The 20,222-nt window shown below is 38.3% G+C and overlaps 1 protein-coding gene across 6 annotated transcripts in view; it reads left to right on the top strand.

Moving 5' to 3' along the window:
- The window catches only part of METTL8 (methyltransferase 8, tRNA N3-cytidine), an 84,573-nt gene that overhangs the window by 11,726 nt on the left and 52,625 nt on the right, over positions 1 to 20,222 (top strand). For all 6 annotated transcript variants that reach the window (XM_087861376.1, XM_087861375.1, XM_087861373.1 and 3 more), the window contains one exon: positions 17,869 to 17,927. In XM_087861376.1, coding sequence (XP_087717502.1) covers positions 17,895 to 17,927 — 33 coding nt within the window. In that variant the 5' untranslated portion in view covers positions 17,869 to 17,894. The remainder of the gene's footprint in view (positions 1 to 17,868; positions 17,928 to 20,222) is intronic.

Here is a 20,222-nt window from a genome sequence, read left to right as displayed (position 1 = left end):
TGTACAACAATGCTGTAACAAATCCTTATATCCTTCTGAATATATTCTTAGGATATAGTTCTAGAAATTGAATTTTTCATCAAATTTATTCTTTAAGAATTTTCATAGAAATGGGGTGTCTGAGTGGCTCAGTCAGTTAAGCATTGGACTCTTGATTTCAGCTCAGGTCATGCTCTCAGGGTTGTGAGATCGAGCCCCACATGGGGCTCCATGCAGGGTGTGGAGCCTGCTTAAGATTCTCTCTCTCTCCCTCTGCCCCTCCCCCCCAAAAAAAGAATTTTCATAGGTATTGCCAAAGTTTCCTCAGGAAAGGCCTCTCAGTGTGTCTCCCCTGACAATGTGTGAGGATGCTTGTTTTTGCACATTACCGATCACAACATTTCACTTTGCCAAAATGATAAGTCAAATACTTAAGTAAGCCATCATACTCTTTTTTTAAAAGAATTAGTGGACTTTCCATTCTCCATGTCACCCCAGAAAATTAATCTAAGGCAGTGGTTTTCCAACTTTTTGGTCACAGGACCCCTTGACACTGAAATATTATACCCGAGAGCTTTTGTTTATATGTATCATAGTTATCAGTATTTATGGTATTAGAAGTTAAACCTAAGAAAAAATGTAAATATTTATTAGGTCATTTAAAAATAAAAATAATAAATCCATTGCATATCAGCACGAATACCATTTTTATTAAAAATATTCTCCAAAAGAAAAAAATTAATGAGAAGAGTGGCATAGTTTTACATTTTTGCAAATCTCCTTAATATTTGGTCTAAGAGAAGATGACTAGATTCTTTTTCTTTTTCTTTTTTTTTTAGTTTATTTAACATACAATGTTATATTAGTTGCGGATGTACAACATATTGATTTAACATTACTCAGTGCTCACGGTGATAAGTGTAGTCACCGTCTGTCACCAGGCAATGTTATTATGATATTATTGACTATATTTCTTATGCTGTACTTTTTGTCTCTGAGACTTATTTTATGACTGGGAGTTTGCACCTTTTAATTCTCCTACCTCTTTCACTGGATTCTTACGTTTGCTTCTGCATTGAGTCTGTTATGATATATTGTTCTGGTTTATATATATATGAAGAAAATCTGATCTCATGCAGAAATGTAAGTAGTTAGGGGCACCTGGGTGGCTCAGTCAGTTAAGTGTCTGCCTTCCGCTCAGGTCATGATCCAGGATCCTGGGATCGAGTCCCACATCGGGCTCCCTGCTCATCGGGGAGTCTGCTTCTTCCTGTCCCTCTGCCCTTCTCCCTTACTCGTGCACTCTTGCTCTCACTCCTCTCAAATAAATAAGAACTTTAAAAAATAAAATAAAAAAAAAAAAAGAAATGTAAGTAGTTAGAAAGAGGAGGAGTACTTTAAGAATCTCTTAGGGTGAATGTGAATGAATATTCTTTGATAGTATAACAAATTCCAATAGGCAGTAGTTTCTTAAAGGTTAACTGCAATATAATATTTGAAACCATGTCAGTGAACTTTTCATACTCTGTTACATTAAAATCCATTGGCTGTCTTGCACTTTGAATAGATCTTTTATCCAGGCATGATTCTGTGATATCATGTGTGTCATCTGGAAAATATTGGTTCACTGAGCTGTGCAGGTCTTCCAAATGTTGACATATTTCATTATACCATATCAAAAATACCTTATTCTCATCGGAATAGTGTTTAAGTGTCAGAAAGCTGTTAAACTCACCATGGTAGGCGCAAGTTTTCTAGAATTCTAATTTTTTGCTTAAAAGCTTGAATTTTATTAATGGCATCAAACGTCAGTTGTTTTCCTGACAGACTTACTTGGTTTTTGAGAAAATGCCAAAATAGAAATGGTGTTCCATGAAAACAATTTTTATTGCTTCATCAAGGATATGCTTAAGTGAAACTGGCTTTTTTTCCCCCTTCTGTCATTGCATGGTTGGTGAAGAAAATAGTCACCTGCAGTACAGTTTGGTGCAACTGCCTTGATTCAGACGAAGATGCCAGCGGCTTTAGCCACCATTGCCTGTGCACCATCAGTGCAACGGCCACCACTGTAAAAAGGACAGATAATATGTTGACATTATTATGAAAACAATTCTGACCTTTTGCAGACCCCCTTAAAGTGTTTTGGGCCCCTAGGGATCCCTGGAACACACTCAGAGAACCCTAAGCTAATCATAGGAACCCATTCTCTTACCAGAGAGCAATGTAGCAATAGTTTGTGACCTCCAGTTCTGGCAGTGAAATCTGAGAGCAAACGTGTTGAGAAGCTTATGAGAAAATTTCCCCATCACTAAAAGAGACATAAGAAATGCTCCTTTTCTTCCTCTGGATGTTACCATGTCCGTTGTGATACCTGGAACTGCTGCAGCCATTTTGTAACTGGCAAAGGGAACCAGCCTTAGGATGAAGATGATGCTGTGAAGAGCAGGATGGAGAAATGGCAGGAACCCGGGTCCTTGGTGACATTATAGAACTAAAGATGAAACCATACCTAGAATTTGCCCGGCCTCTGGACTTGCAGTTATGAAAGATACTCTCATTATTTAAGCCAGTTTGGATTAGGTCTTCCGTTACTTGCAGTTGAAAGCATCCCCCAAAGACATTTTTTTTATTAGTGTGATGAATATTTTTAAGTGTCTGGTGGCCATTTGCATTTCTTTTGTGAATGTTTGTTGATGGCAGTGGCAATTTTGTACTGAGGTCATTTCTAAGTATTTTCTAAAGATTCCTTAGTGTTTTTTAACCATTCCTTACGTATCAGTATTACATTGTAGTGTTTTGCAAGTATCTCTACCAGAGTCTTTTTTTTTTTTTAAGATTTTATTTATTTATTTGACAGAGAGAGAGACAGCCAGTGAGGGAGGGAGCACAAACAAGGGGAGTGGGAGAGGAAGAAGCAGGCTCCCAGAAGAGCATGGAGCCCGATGTGGGGCTCAATCCCAGAACCCTGAGATCACACCCTGCGCCGAAGGCAGACGCTTAACGACTGAGCCACCCAGGCGCCCCTCTACCAGAGTCTTTTATAGCATATCTTCCCATACATTTTTATAAGCTATCTATTAGTCTTTTTCTTTCCTTTTTTACTTTATGGCTTTGGTATCATGTCCAAAAGAGTCTTTTCTACCCTGCTTTTTAGTTAGTATTCACCTATATATTTTTAGGTGTATTAAGGAGTATTTTTTACATTAAAAGCTTTAACTTATCTGGAATTTATTTTGGTGTTAGATATAACATAGGCATATAAGTTTATTCTTTCAAAATAGGTAGCCCTTTTTCTTTTTTTTTTTTAAGATTTTGTTTTATTTTTTAAGTAATCTCTACACCCAACATGGGGCTCAAACCTATAGCCCCAAGATCAAGAGTCGCATGTTCCACCGACTGAGCCCATCCAAGTGCCCCTTTCTTTCTCCCTCCCTACTTTCCTTCCTTCCTTCCTTCCTTCCTTCCTTCCTTCCTTCCTTCCTTCCTTCCTTGAGTTCTACACGTAAGGTGAGGCTCAAATCCATAATCCCAAGATGATCCTGGAGTCACATGCTCCCCCGACTGAGCCAGTCAGGCTCCCTGGTAGCCCATTTTCTCTTTCTTTCTTTCTTTCTTTCTTTCTTTCTTTCTTTCTTTCCTTCCTTCCTTCCTTCCTTCCTTCCTTCCTTCTTTCTTTCTTTCTTTCTTTCTTTCTTTCTTTCTTTCTTTCTTTCTTTCTTTCTTTCTTTTCTTAGATTTTATTTATTTATTTTGACAGAGAGAGACAAGCCAGCCAGAGAGGGAACGCAAGCAGGGGGAATGGGAGAGGAAGAAGCAGGCTCCTATCAGAGAAGCCTGATGTGGGGCTCGATCCCAGAACGCAGGGATCATGCCCTGAGCTGAAGGCAGATGCTTAACGACTGTGCCACCCAGGCGCCCCGAGGTAGCCCATTTTCTAAATACACTTTTTTGAATAGTCCAGCTTTAATCCCCTGATTTGAAATAGTAGCTTTATTGCAAATGGAATTCTTACATACATTTTGACTAGTGTCTAGACTATCTATTCTGTTTCACTGCTTTGACTGTATATCCTGGCTAAGATATACTTGCTTTATAGTGTACTATAATGTCTGGAAGGATAAGCACTTCCCTACTCCCCTCAACCCAACCCCACTGCAAGTAGCATCACTCTTTCTTTTCCAGTATTTTCCTGGCACTTCCTGCATGTTTATCCTTCCAGATGAACTTTTACTTGTTCAAGTTCCTCAAAAACATTTTTGGAATTTTGAGTGGGATTTCTTTAATTTTGTGGATGATTTTGGTGAGAATTTGCATTTTTACAATATCGAATCTTCAGCTTCAGAAAACCATGTACTGTCTTCCTTTTTATTAAAATTGTCTTCCATGCCTCTCTGTAGGATTGTATAGCTTTCTTCATATCAGTCATGTATATTTCTGGCTAAGTTTTTTCCTATGTATTTCATATTATTTTTGTTGCAGTCATAAGAGGAATCTTTTCCCCTGTATATTTTCTATTTTTGCTATTGGTATTTTTTTTAAAAACTTTTTAAAAATTCAGCTCATATTTCCAGATAGTTTTGGCTTCTTAAAAAAGAATAAGCACAAAGGATACTATCATTTGTGGTGGTACAGTGTGTACTGTGTGAACTTGATTTATGAGGTATGACTGTTTCGGGCTGTTTAAGGAAACAGAACATACCAGAAACTATATCTCAATGAATATGATCTTTCCAAGCTGGTTATATTGGGAGTCTATACAGTTATGGCTAAAAGAGCAACAACTTACTCTAAAAAATAAAAAATAAATGGTATTATCCTAAAGCAAAGGGTTTGCTACCACTGAGGATATGAAAAAGAATCAATAAGCCCCAATGAGAGAAAGACAATTATCACGTGGTTCCATTCCTATGAGGAATAAAAGAAACAGTGCAGAGGATCATAGGGGAAGGGAAGGAAAACATAATGGGAAGAAATCAGAGACAGAAACAATCCATAAGAGACTCTTAATCATAGGAAACAAACTGAGGGTTGCTGGAAGGGAGGGGGTTTGGGGGATGGGGTAACTGAGTGATGGGCATTAAGGAGGGCACGTGATATGATGAAGCACTGGGTGTTACATGCAACTGATGAATTGCTGAACTCTACACTTGAAACTAATGATGTACTGTATGTTGGCTAATTGAGTTTAAATTTAAAAAATAAAAATTAAAAAAAATCAATAAGGCTGCTATGAGGACATTATCTGAAAATGGGATTTCAAAGATGTTTATTATTGTAATAAATAGTAATCTCTCAAAGTGACTTACTTGAAGGGTCAACACTTATTTTGGTGCACAGGTCTACTTTTAGTTAAACAGCATCACTTTATAGACACACCTTATGTTACCAGGTGGCAAAGAAATGGCTGACAGGTTTTATGTGGTTTGTTGTTGTTGTTGTTGTTGTTTTAAAAGAATCATCATTTAATCATACTGTTTTTGTATTAAATAAGATTCAAGTTGCCCCAGGCAGTATGGTTTGGCAGTGTTTCAACTTTTGGGAAAATGGAACTTGCCAGTTTTCTAAGATCATTTAAAACAAACAAACAAACACATTTATTTTCATCCACATTATGGATTTAAAAAGCATGTGTGGGCTAACTTTGTATCTTAATCACCATTTAAAATGTTTCTATAGAAAATGTGGTACTGAGCTCTTAACAATTGAGTTACAGATAACCTTAGAAATAAGACCTTTTATAGGTTGAAGATTACTAAGGTTTCTCTACATGATGTGATACTTGCAGGTTAAGAATATAATATTCTCTTGTGATGCTTGGCTGGCTCAGTCAGTAGAGCATGCAATTCTTGATCTCAGGGTTGTGAGTTCAAGTCCCATGTTAGGTGTAGAGATTACTTAAAAATAAAGTCTTTAAAAAAAAAGAATATAATATTCTCAATTATTCTTCAGCAACTTGCTATAGCATTATTATTCATGGGCTTTATAAAATCATTCTTTAGTTTATTGATTTTTTTAGTTTATGTAATTTCTTGAAATAACATTTATTGTATGTTTGGGTAAAGAACGTATGTATTCTTTATTTCTTTGAGTGAAGAGTCTGGCTCCAGATCAGAATCCTCTGTGTGATGTTTCAGGCCTGACCACAGGCAATTAGAAGACTTTTCCTGGAAGGCCTCATAGGAAGAAGCCGCCATTTCCACAGCCCGGGCACTGCAGTTTTCTGAAGGGATTGCAGTTAAGGCTCCCCTGGGCAGTCATGCTCAATAATGAGGACTGCTGCTGAGATACTTTCTCCACTTTGGCTCCGTATCATTCTACTCCTTGCTCTTCTTCCCCCTCCTCCAACCCCCTTCTGCGCATGGATCCATAGAAAGGCAGGAGACAGTTCCCCCCCATCGGTGCTACATCTCCGTGATCCTCACCCAGTGCCATTCCACAGGGGAAAATGGAACACTGGAGAGCTGGTGCTTCTCTTTGCCTCTTGCTTGCACTGTTACTTTTGGTTTGGCTTGTTGTCCTCATTTACCACCTCAATACCTGATTGGGAATTTTTTGCGTGGTATATTTTTTTCCTTTTCAAGCTTTAAGGGGTACCATTTAGAAATGTTTCTGGAATTCACTGAATAATAACTTGACTTTAGATTTGTGAAGTACTATGTAGTTTGTAATGTTCTGTGCAAGAACTTTGTAACTTAAGAATAATCTCCATTTTACAAATGAGCCAATAGGTTCAGGCAAAGTAAGTGACTTTTCTAAAAGTCATGGTAATACTTGGACCAGGACTTGAACTTGAGGTTTAGTATATTCTTGATTCAGCATTTCTACTCTACTTCCACACTTCACTGGTAAATTAGTCTTTTACCTTCTTGGGAAGTTGGGACTACTTTAAGGCTGTTTAAACTAAGCAGCAGAGTAGAAAGCTTGACGCTGTGGTGTTCATGAAGCACTGTGGAAGTTGTTAGAAGAACCAGACTAACGATAACAACAGTAATATCAGCTAAAGTTTATTGAGCACTTACCACGTACCCAGCACTATGTTACATAAATATGTTACGTAGATCACCTTCTCTGACCTTCCTAAATCTTAAAATAATCTTATTAGCCACATTTTGAGGAAATTGAAATTAACAAAGTTAAATATCATATCAGAGGTTGTGTGGTAGCAGGTGGCAGAGCCTGGGTTCACCTTAGTCCAAACCCTTTGCCTCTTCACCTGAAATTGCTTTCCAAGAAGACTTGAGGTGATTCTGCCCTACTTTGGGGGTATTTCAGCTATTAAGGAGAAATAAGAGGAGAATTCTCTGGAACAGAATCTCCTAATATAGCATTTCTCAATATTGAAAAATGTATAAACCTCCATTTAAAGGGAAAAAAAATTCTCAGACCCCTGGGTTGACTTAAATTGACTTATATTGTTACACAAATCTAGGTATAAGCTCCTTGTGCACAGAGCTCTTATTCAACTATAAAATCAAAATAAGTACAAATATAACCGTAAAACCAATAAAATTCAAATTAACAGCATAATGTGACTGCTGATGTGTTACCAAAACTCAGTTGCAGCTCTCATTATTAACAAGTGCTGACCTCCACCACACAGGTTCTTTTGACTTTAGCCCAGCTTTACTTTTGTGTGTTGTGTGTCTTTTTCGCTTTTTCTCAGGTCAAAATACTGCAGAATCTTTTACAGTATACTCAGATGCACCATTTCCATATTACATATCTGTGCTGCTTGTTGCCAACAAGATCATAAATGCAAGCGTAGGCACTGAAATCAAGTAGCAGAGATACGTTTGCTCCTTTTGATTTTATTTTTAGATCATTATCATAATAAAAACACGTTTTTAAAAAATTGTCAGTAGGACCTTAGTTTGACAAACCCTGTTTGTTTTTGTTTTTTTTAATGTGTAAGTGGTTTTTGTTTTTTGTTTTTTTAAGTACTCTCTACATCCAACACGGGGCTCGAACTCACACCCCCAAGATCAAGAGTTGCATGCTCTACTGATTGAGCCAGCCAGGTGCCCCAAACCCTTTTTTAATAGATGTGTCCAGTGGAAGATTGTTCCTGAAGAGCGAGGGATGGAGATCTATCATAATGATCTTAAGAAGGTTAAAGTGAGGTGGTGAGTGGCAGTCCATGTTTTAGCTTTTGTCTGCTCTGAAGTGTTTTTCTTTCATAGGTGTTTATAACCTTGTGGTTCTTTCTAGCCACACTTAAGAGCTTCTCATTCAAAGCAGGATTTCCTTCTCATTGTTACAGTGTCACAGTTTTTGTTACTAGGTGACATGGGTTAACAAACTCAGGAGGCCTAATTGCTAACAGTATATTCTCTCTCTCTTCTCTTCCCCTTATTTCTTTTCTTTTCTTTTTTAAGATTTTGTTTTTAAGTAATCTCTACACCCAACACTGTGCTCTAACTTCCAATCTTGAGATCAAGAGTTGTATGCTCCACCAACTGAGCCAGCCAGCCCCCCTCCTTCCCTTATTTCTATTTAACCCAGACTTAAGCCACATCAGGTCCATCAGCTGCACCCCACCCTCATCCCTCCTTTTCTTCTGTCCTCTTTATATTTTATTTCTGGTCATTTTGGGCTTACTTCGTGGTCATCAGTTATATTGTCCCTAAATTCCACCATCCTATATCACCACTACTTTTTGTACTACCAGCCTGGACAGGCCCAATGTAGATAAAAACAGATATATTGCCCCCTGCCAGGTGGTAGAGGAAATCATATAATGGGTCTATTAGGTTACTTTTGTTTGCAGATAATAGAAAACTTAGATTGGCTTAAATAATTGAGGGCTTCAAATGAAACGTGATCCAGCTACTTAACAATGGCACCTAACTTCCTTTTATCTTTCCAGTTTTCCTTCCTCAGAGTTAGTTTCATCCTAAAGTTGTACCATCCTGAGGCCAGGGCCACTCAAGTCTCTAAGATGGCTTTAGCTATGTACTAAACTGTGACCCTGCCCCCACCCCAATTCATATGTTGAAGCCCCAGCCCCCAGTGTGACAGTTTTTTGGAGATAGGGCCTTTATGAAGGTAATAAAAGTTAAGTGAGGTCATAATGGTGGGTCCCTAATCCAATAAAACTGTGTCCTTGTAAGAAAAGAGACACCAGAGAGATACCTCTGTCCACAGCATGCAAGAGGGAAGGCCATGTGAGGACACAGCTGTCTACAAGCCAGCAAGTGATACCTTACCAGAAGCTAACTTTGATACCACTTTGATCTTGAACTTTGGCTTCCAGTACTGTGAGAAAATAAAATCTATTGTTTAAACCGTCCAGGCAGCCTGAGCTAACTAGTAAAAGCTTTCAGCAGCGTCAGGGCTTCATGCTTCCTCCTTCATGCATAGGAAGTACAAGAAACCACCTTCGTCCCCAAATCTCTAGACTTAAGATGCACTCTGTTGGACAGGTTTAGTAGTCTATTCTAAACCTATCACTATGCCCATCAGTTTGGAATGCGCTGATTGGTTTACCACAGGCTAAGCAGTCCACTTCTGGTTTCAGTCATGTCTCCATGTCTGTACAAATTCAATGATCTCAAATCCGTGAGCTGTTAATGGGGAGTGAGTGCTCAGGAGGCAACCAATAAGTGATTGCTAACTTGAGTTGCAACTTCAGATGGGCCAATTAGCTGTTAACATTCCTTTACTCAAATGTTGTTAGTTTCCATTTTTTTCTCTGTTCCTCCTTTTCTCAAGTTCCCTACCTTGCAGCCTCTTACTTTTCTCAAGGAATATAACATTGGCAAAGGACTCACCGAACAATTGAACAATCTTCCCTTATAACTACAAACTCCCTGTTCTCACTCATGAAAGGATGAGATTGTTCTTGACACCTTACATGACTGACACATATTTGGTGTCCCCTCCCTTTCTCCCACTTCTTAAAACTTGTCAACAGTTTATCTCTTTCCAGTATTTTCAGTCTATTTTTCAACAGTGGGTTGTCTGTCATTCTACAAAGATACTCAAGATTCTTTGCATCTTAACAAATACTCTTCTTTGATCAGGTTACACCTCAAGATGTGATCCAACTTCTCTTTTCCTTTCTACTGCTCATCACAGTCATCTACATTCACTACCTCCCCTACCGCATTGACCTACTTATTCCTTAACTCTGCCTTCTGCTGGCACAACCAGGATCAAAACACTCTGATAAAGATCAAAACCTATTATTTATTTTTAATTTCTCTCTCTTAGTATTCTTTAGTATTTGATCACATCAGCTGGCTCCTCTTCCTGTCTCCTAAGTGTTGTATTACCATGAGTTCCATCTGTCTCATTTTTTTTCTCAATCAATTCATCATGACTTCATCCACCACCTGTAAACCAGTGACTTGTCTCCCAAAGCGACATCTGTACCAATGCCTACCAATTACCTGAATTCATTTCCAACTACCTATTGGCAATATCCATGTAAATATATTGTGGGATCCTTAAAATTTGTCATGTGCAAACTAAACTTTTTATCTTCTCTTCCCTACCACCATCCCACCATTATCTATCTTTTTTCTGAACTCTGTCTTGAATAGTCTCATCCTTTACCTAGCTACCCAAGCCAAAGATCTTGTTCCATGTTTGGCTTCATCCTGTGTATTTGGCTTCATCCTGCTTTCATATCTAGTCATTTCAAAAGATCTATTGATTCTGCCTCTAAAGCGTGCCTTAACTTGGCCCCTTCCTTGATTCTCGTGTTATTGTCTTCTCTGGCTCCCATGATCTCTGACAAATTCTTATTATTTGGAGCTCTTCTTTAATTAATTCTATATAGGAGTGGTTCTCAGTCATTGATGTGTACCAGGATCACATGTGAAGATTTAAAAAGTTATACATGCACAGTCCCAGAGCTTTGATTCACTTGTCTGGTATAGGACCCCGTGTTTGGTGGTATAAAACCATCGTAACAATCTTTATAAAATACAGATCTGATCATGTTGCTCACCTGTTTAAAACTCTTCAGTTGTTGTCAGTGCCTGTAGAAATTGCCTAGGGGTATGTGGGTAGTGTAGTCGGTTGAGCTTCCAACTCTTAATTTTTTGGCTGGGATCGTGATCTCAGGGTCATGGGATTGAGCCCATCTTGGGCTCCGGGCTCAGCATGGAGGCTGCCAGAGACTCACTCTCTCTCTTCCTCTCCCTCTGCCCTTCCCTCCCATGTGCTCTCTCAATCTGTCTCTTAAGTAAATAAATAAATCGTTAAAAAAAAGGAAGGGGGGAGGGAGGGAGGAAGGAAGGGAGGGAGGGAGGGAGGGAGGGAGGGAGGGAGGGAGGGAGGAAGGACATTCAAACTGCTTAATGTGATATGAAGATTCCTCACTATCTGGCTCCAGTGTGAATTTCCAGCCTTATAAACACCTCCCCATCCCCACCCCCACCTGCCCCTCACATCATAGGCTGTAAGCATACAAAGTTAATTTTTTTATATAAACTTTTAATTTCAGAACAGTTTTAGCTTTATAGAAAAATTATGAAAATCATGTAACTACTATATATACTCCATACTGAGTTTCTCCTATTATTAACATCTTACATTAGTATGGTGTATTTGTCACAATTAATGAACCAATATTGATACAGTTGTGTTATCTGTTTACTAAAGTACCTAGGTTACTCAGATTTCCTTAGTTTTCACCTAATATCCTTTTTCTGTTCTAGGATCTCAGGATACCACATTGCATTTTTTTCTTTTAAAGATTTATTTATTTATTTATTTATTGGAGAGAGAGAGGGAGAGAGAGCATGAGCACGGAGCGGAGGGGCAGAGGGAGAGGGAGAGAGAATCCCAAGCAGACTCTGTGCTGAGTGTGGAGCCTGACAGGGGGTAGGGGGCCTCGATCCCAGAACCCTGAATTCGCGACCTGAGCCAAAGGACACTCAACCGGCTGCACCACCCAGGTGCCCCGACACCACATTGCATTTAATCATCATGTCTCCTTAGGTTCCTCTTGGCCCTGACAGTTTCTCAGATTAACTTGCTTTTTGATGACTTTGACAGTTTCGAGGAGTACTGTCAGCTGTTTCATAGAATGTTACTAAATTGGGGTTTGTGTGATGTTTTTCTTATGATTAGACTGGGGTTATGTGTTTGAGGGAGGAAGAAGAACACAGAGAGGCAAAGTGCCATTCTCATTACATCTTATCAAGAATACATGCTGTCAACATGACATCCATTGTTGACTTAACTTTGATCACCTGACTGAGTAGTATTGGTCAAGTTTCTCTACTTCAGAGTTAAGTTCCCCCCTCTTTCATAATGTACTCTTTAGAAGGAAGTCACTGTGTGTAGCCCACACCTAAGGAGTGAGAAGTTATGGTCCACCTCCTTGAGGGTAAAGTATCTACATAAATTATTTGGAATTCTTCTGAATGGAAGATTTGTCTCCTTTCCTTCATTTATTACTTATTCAATCAATCATTTATATCCATATGGACATACAGATATTTATTTTATTTGGGGGGTTATAACCCAAAACTGTTTTGTTGCTCCAAGTGTTTCAACTTTTGCCATTAAGAGCACTTTCAGTTGGCTCACATGTCTCTTTGACGTACCTCTATCATTGTGGGGTTTGGGGTTTTGTTTGTTTTATTTTTGAGCACTTCCTTACTTTCTGGCACTAAAAGATGCTACAGACTCATCTTGTATATTCCCTGCGCCAGTCCTAGCTAGCATCAGTCATTTTTCCAAGGAGCCCTAGTTCCTTTTATTTGAGAATGGTGTTAGAAACCAAGATCTGGGTGCTTCATATGCTTGTTGCTACTGGGATGTGGTTGCTTCTAGCAGAGTAAAGAAATATATGTGTGTATACTAACTTGTGTATATACATAGCTACAAATATTTCTACATATAGTATGTGTATTTATATTAAGCTAAACATAAGTTCATACTGATGATTGCAGTTCTTATCCATTACCACATGGATCATTTCAACCTTCTCCCCTCATTTGTTTGTAACCTTCCATTCCCAGTGAGAAACCTGGTTCCCACCATCTACTATCTATTTCTGAATTGTTCCATTCTGGTATATTTTTATAGTGGTTTCAGAATTGTTAACCCCTTTTCAGCTGGAATACAGTGCTTATTCTTCTTGCCTTTAGTCTTAAAGACCCCAACTCATTTTCAAAGTTACTTTACCATCTTTTTCCAAATTACTTTTTATTTCTTGAATGTAGCATATGCTTTCACACTTTTTTGTCTTTAATTGATCTAGTCCCTCTGTCCGAGATGCCCTGGTTTTTGTCCTTTTCTCCTTGAAATATTGCCACTCATTCTTCTAGACCCAGCACAGATTTTGCCTCCATCAGGTAACTTTCCCTGGCCACTGCCAGTGGACTGTAATCATTCATTCCTCTGTGGTCTAATAGCGCCTTATACCCACCTCCACCATACCTGTGTCAGGACTCTTTATTTGCATTTCATTCTTCTTCACTTGATGATAAGTTTCTTGAGGGCAGAAACCAAATGGATTTTTCCCTGGCTTCCCAGGACTTAACAGGAATGCATATTGTATGTTAGAATCCTCTTCAATGAAAAATAACAGAAAATCTAACAGTGTCTGAAATATATAAGGATTTCTGTTTCTTACCTACAAAGAAGTCCAGAGGGAAGGTGGTAACTGACATTGGTTTACCTGTTCAGTGGTGCATCAAGAATCAGACCCCCCTTTCTCCTCTGCACACAGCGTTACATCTAAGTTCAGGAAAGAGATAGGTTGAGTTTGTACCAGCAAGCTATCTTCTGGCCCCTTTCCCTCCACAGGGAAGCAAAGACTTTAGCCCCTTAGCAGACTTCTATCATCCAGATCTTGGTACCGTGTCTCCTCCAACTGCAAGAGAAACTGGAAAGCTGAGTTTTTAGGAAGACTAATCCTTTGAATGAGAACAAGATGTTGGAATAATCACAGATGTTCCAAATAATCACAAGACCACAAAGAAATCAGGGATCTGTTTCCTATTGGATAAAAGACCTAAGGATAGAAGACCTTCAAGACCAGTCCAAGAAGGCTCTTCAAGACAAGAGGAAAAAATGAGCGATCCCAGTGGGAGCAGCACCTGACCGTTATAGGTGGAAAGCGCAGGTTCATCTATTGAGGAATCTAACATACTCTGGTCACCCACTCTAAAATCCTAGAGAATTCTATATTGCTCTGGAAACTTTCAGCTTGTCTTCTCATGTAGAAATTTTACCGTTCCTGTGAATTTTACTTTTTGTTCTTTGGCCCCTTTTCTAACTATCATGCCTCCTATGGTTTTACAGTCAGCATTTTTCCTGACAGTCCGTGGTGCAGTTTGCCTTGCTTTTTTGCGAGTTATAACTAGTTGTGGTTCTTTAAAATAGAATTTACACAGTGCTATAGCTTCTACCTACCTAAATTCCGGTTTTTTTTTTTTTGAAATTATGGAAATACAGTCATTTGGACACCTTTATTCACTAATTCTATATTTCAGATTTTTTATATCTTAACAATCATTTATGATTTGAATTTTTTATAATATTCCATTTTGTAACAGGGCAGCCTTATTGATACGTTAGTCCAAAACATGACTGGGTAAATCCTGCCTGCCGTCTAGTATACCTAGGGATAGAGACCTTTGCAATGAACAGGAAAGCAGAAGTCTCGTTAAGGGATGAACTACATTAATCTCATCCATGCACATTTTTTACTAGAACTTATAAGGACTGATAGCACATAAAGTATGCATGTAACTTAATATCCTTTCTCAGCCCACCAAATCTGATTAATGTCTCCAGAAGTTACTACAGTGCACACAAATGTGAAATGCTAAGTGGATGAGTTAAAACAGATTTCATTCTGATCCAGCATCATGATTTTGGAAACAACTTCCAGAGTAATTAGAATGGTATATCCTTCAGATAATTAGGATTGAGGCTGCTTTGAGATGGGTTGACATGAAATCCATTAAAGAAATAACTTATGAATCCCACTAGCCTCTCGTTAATACATGATGTGGCCACCTTTAAGGGTGGTCATGGTGAGCAAACACCGAGTGTGAGCTTTCCATTTTGAAGCTGCAGAGTGACTGATGGCATAGTGTGATCGAAGTGCTCTGCAAATACTTACTCTAATTATTGTTGTTGTTCTGTTCTTGCTAATAGCCTTATTTATACCCTGAAATTATAATCATCCAAACAAAGATGAAAACAAGATGTATGAGTTTTCTGAGCTGTTTGCCTCACAGATGGTCACCCTTGGAGTTCTCCGAAATTGCCAGGGTTAATTGAAGCTTCAGTCTTCACTGCAGTGTAGTTGATACTTAAGTGTTTCTTACCTGTAGGCTTTCACTATCCAAAAACAGTACAGCAATAGCACTTTAATTTGCTGTCATTAATGCTAGCCTCTCAGGTAATGTTAGCAGTTTTATCTAGATGATGTTTGTTCCTCTGAATGGAACCTTTGTACCAGCTTCCCAGCTGAGAAGAAAAGCTAAACAGTTACAAAGAGAAAACACAAATGTCTCACTAATTTATTTATTTAAAAGATGCTCAGAACCCAGGAAACATCAATGGAGAGTTAACTTTTAAATGGAGGGCAAGCATTTAGTGTGTGATTAACAGTGGTTTCTTTTCCTGAGATTTCAGTGAGCTGAGACAACTGGGAGTCATTCTTGGGGAGCCTAACAAATAGTTTTTGCTTAGAGCCAGCTGACTGCTTCAAGGATAATTGTTACAGACTCACACAAACAGCAGTACTATTTGCTCTAGTTCTTTGGGGCTCTTCTAGTAGTAGTGAGCTGTGTGAAAAAGCAGTCCTAGGATCAAACTTAGATAGAGGGGAAGTAAGTCCTTCTTTGCCTCTACTCCTCAGCTGTGTTAAAGTAGAAGACCACTATTAAAATGTTCCATTGTTTAGGTGATGCAAGAGCACTTTGTCTCTATCTTGAAATTTGAATACTGGAAAAAGAATAACTATGCTTTCCTAAATCTGGGCACTAGTGTCTCCCATTGGTATTGCTTGCTGTTTAATTAAGGCAAAAGAGAAGAAACAGAATCCCAAAAGGTGAAGGGGGTAAAGGGAGAGAAGGAATTCTGCGTCTCCTTAAATCAGTTACAACAAATTAACAACTCCAGTAAAGACCGGAGAATCAATGCTGTGATCCTTCTTGCATGTGTGGTGTACAAAAGTAGAAAGCAAATAGGTGAACTGTATGTATGTGAATAATGAAGATGTAAAAAAAACAAAACAAGGAAAGATAGAGCGTGAACTCTCCAGTTAGACTGATTGGGTTCAAATTGAAGTGTCATCAGTTATGGGTTGGGTGACCTTAAGCATATTATTTTATGTCATCCTGTATGGATTTTTCCTCTGTAATGTGGGTATAAAAATAATACCCCATGGGGCGCCTGGGTGGCACAGCGGTTAAAGCGTCTGCCTTCGGCTCAGGGCGTGATCCCGGCGTTCCGGGTTCGAGCCCCACGTCAGGCTCCTCCTCTGTGAGCCTGCTTCTTCCTCTCCCACTCCCCCTGCTTGTGTTCCCTCTCTCGCTGGCTGTCTCTATCTCTGTCAAATAAATAAATAAAAAATCTTTAAAAAAAAAATAATAATAATAATACCCCTTGATAGGGAAATGAAGGTTAAATAAGATAATACATGCAGGGGCACCTGGGTGGCTCGGTTGGTTAAGCGGCTTCCTTTTGCTCAGGTTGGGATGGAGCCCTACCTTGGGCTCTGCTCAGTGGGAAGCCTGTTTCTCCCTCTCCCTCTGCCTGCCACTCTCCCTGCTTGTGCTCTCTCTCTCTCTCTCTCTCTCTCTCTCTGTCAAATAAATAAATAAATAAATAAAATCTTAAAAAAAAAAAACCCAAAAGATAATACATGTAAAGTGCTTATAATAGGGCCTCACAGGGGCACCTGGATGGCTCAGTCGTTTAAGCATCAGATTCTTGATTTCAGCTCAGGTCATGATCTCAGGGTTGTGAGATGAAGCCCCATGTGGTGCTTTGCATTGAGCATGGAGCCTGCTTAGGATTTTCTCTCTCCCTCACCCTCTGCCCCACCCCCTGCACGTACTCTCTCTCTCTTAAAAAGAACAGGGCCTCACACATGGCAAATATTTGACTTTTTTATTAATTGAGATTTACATGAAAGATAAATTGGGATTGGGCTTTTACTTCCTCAAAGACTTTTTCAATTTTCAAAATTTAGTATGGAGTATTTCCTTCAACTGAAATTATCCTTTTTATTTAAAAAGTACTCAAAACTATTATTCTACGAAAATTAAATTTGCAGTTACTTAAGAAACACTTTTTCATGTTTGTAACGTGAAATATCCTTGTACATCTTACATATTCTGATAGAAAATGGTATCGTTTGTTGGTATGGTAAGACAGATAGGTAAAATCATTGTGAAAAGGGCTCCATTTTAGTAGAAAGCAAAGCAAAACATCTAGCCAAAATTTGGAGGTAGGACAGAGGTCTCTTCCTCCTAAGTCTTCCTATACCAAGGCTGCTGCTTTTGCTACGCACAATGTGGTAGCAGTGATGAGGCCAGAAAAGCAATATTAAAATCATCTTCTCCTTGGCTTGTCATACTGTATGTGGAACCTGAATCATTTTTTATATTTGTGCTTTTCCTTGCATTCTAAAATAAGTGCACACTTAGCTATATCTAAGCTGGCAGGAAGTCTGTCAGCATTTCATGGCATATTTCTGTATAATTATAACTAATAAGTATAGTAAATGTTATCGATAATGAAATTTTGTCACTCTGGCATTTGTATGAGCTTCAGTTCCTTTCTGGATCTGTTCCTTTGTGATTTCTCTAGCCAGTTAACTACTCATGACTGAGTCGTGGCATTGAAATCTTAGAGATCCGTTGCCCTAAAATCATGCTCATTTCTGTTTCATTTTGACCTTGACAGGACTTGATAGGAAGAACCACTAAAGGATGGTGAGCTGCAATTGGGAACCTATAGGCAAAGTAAGTAAAAGAAATACCATTTGATTGTACGGACTAGAATTTGATATAGTGGAATTAGTCTGAGCTAAGTTAAATGAAGGATGAGGATCACAAAATTCTTCAAGTGCTTCCAATAGTACATAAAAACTTTTTAAACACCAAACAAGGATTTGTGAAGATTTTTGTTACCTTCATTTTTCTCTGCTCTGAACTCAAAGAACTCAAACTTAATATCAGCCTTAGCATTTAAAGCACACTAAAGCATGCCTAGAAAACTCTTACGCAGGTTTCTCCCTTTTAGATATCCTCAAGTTTTGTTTCTGACAAATACTTGATAACTTGAAACTATAATGAGAAACACTAAATCTGTGAGAAAAAATGCATTGTAACTATCTGGCCAATATTCAGACCTTTACTTCATACAATTGTACTACTTATCTGGGTTATGTTGGCCTCATAAAACAAAATAAGTATTCTCTCTTCTATTTTCTGAAAGACTCAGTGTTAAGATTGGTGTTATTTCTTCCTTAAGTGTTTGATACTCACTAGTGAAGCCATTGGGGCTTGTAGTTTTCTTTGTAGGCAGGTTTTTTGTTTATTTGGTTTTTATTGTGGTAAATATACATGAAATTTACCATTTTAATCTTTTTCAAGTATACAGTTCAGTGGCTTTAAGTATATTCAATATTGTTGTGTAAATATCACAACTGTCCATCTCTAGAACTTTTTCATTTTCCCCAACTGAAGCCCTATACCCATTAAACATTTAATTTCCCATTCTCCCCTCCTGGCAGCCTACCACCATTCTACTTTCTGCCTCTGTGAATTTTTGACTACTCTAGGAACTTCATATAGGAGGAATGATACAACATTTCTCCTTTTATGATGATTGGCTTATTTCACTTAGCGTAATGTCTTCAAGACTCATCCGTGTTGTAGCATGTGTCAAAATTCCCTTCTTTTTAAAGGCTGAATAATACTCCATTTTACATATATGTCATTTTGTTTATCTGTTCATCTTCTGGTGAACACTGGTGGTTTCCACCTTTTGTCGATTATGAATAATGTTGCTGTAAACATGGTATACAAATATCTCTTCAGGTCCCTGCTTTCACTTATTTTGTGTATATATCCAGAAGTAGAATTGCTGGATCGCGTGGTAATTCCGTGTTTAATATTTTGAGGAATTGCTGTACTGTTTTCCACAGCACCTGCATCATTTTACATTCCATCCAGCAATGCACAAAGGTTCTAATTTCTCCATATCCTCGCAAATACATTTTTTTGAATAATAGCCATCCTAATGTGCCGGCATGATATTAATTTTGCCTTTAATTACAAATTTAATTTATTTAACACATTTAGGGCTATTTAAATTTTTTTTTCTTGTGCTGTTTTGGTAGGTAATTATTGGTAAATTGTGGTTTTGATGGCATTTATCCCATCTAATAAATGGAATAAAATTTTCATAATACCTCCTTATTAGCTTTTCAGTGTCTGTGGGGTCTGTGGTGACGTCACCTCTTTTATATCTGTTATTAGAAATCTGTGTTTTCTGAAACACAAGTGTTTGAGATCAGTCTTGCCAGAGGCTTATTAGTTTTATTAGTCTTCTTAAAGAATCAGCTTTGACTTTGATTTTCCCTGTTTTGTCCATTTTCTCTTTCACTGATTTCTGCCTTTAGTTTCTGTTATTTCCTTCTTTCTACTTACTTTGCATCCCATTTACTATTTTTCTAGCTTTTTAGGATTGAAACTGAATCATTGATTTGAGATCTTTCTTTCTTTCTGATAGAAATTTAGAACTATCAGTTTTCCTCTAAACATTGCTCCAGCTGCATCCCATAAATTTTGATATTTTAAGATTTCATTGTTACTCAGTTCAACATATTTTCTAATTTACCTTAAGACTTACTAACTCATGTAAATCTGACCTATAGGTTATTTAGAAGTGTGTTGTTTGGGGCACCTGGGTGGCTCAGTTGGTTGGGCATCTGCCTTTGACTCAGGTCATGATCCCGGGGTCCTGGGATCGAGCCCCACATCGGGCTCCCTGCTCAGCAGGGAGCCTGCTTCTCGCTTTCCTCCCTGCTCGTGTTCTTTCTCGCTATCTCTGTCTTTCTCTCTCAAATAGATAAATAAAATATTAAAAAAGAAAAAAGAATTGTGTTGCTTAATTTCCAAATATGTGGGAACTTTCTGGATATCTTATTATTTAAAGTTTGGATGAAAAAGCAAGAATCAACATTATGCTCCTATAAGAGAAGCACTTTATGTATTTTTTTAAAAGAGAAGCACTTTAAATGTAAACACACA

Source organism: Ursus americanus, chromosome 1, assembly GCF_024610735.1.
Source record: "Ursus americanus isolate L20-20 chromosome 1, mUrsAme1.1.p, whole genome shotgun sequence".
NCBI classification, from domain to species: Eukaryota; Metazoa; Chordata; class Mammalia; order Carnivora; family Ursidae; genus Ursus; species Ursus americanus.
Note: the sequence above shows the minus strand (reverse complement) of the source record. Positions and strands in the feature narration are given on the sequence as shown.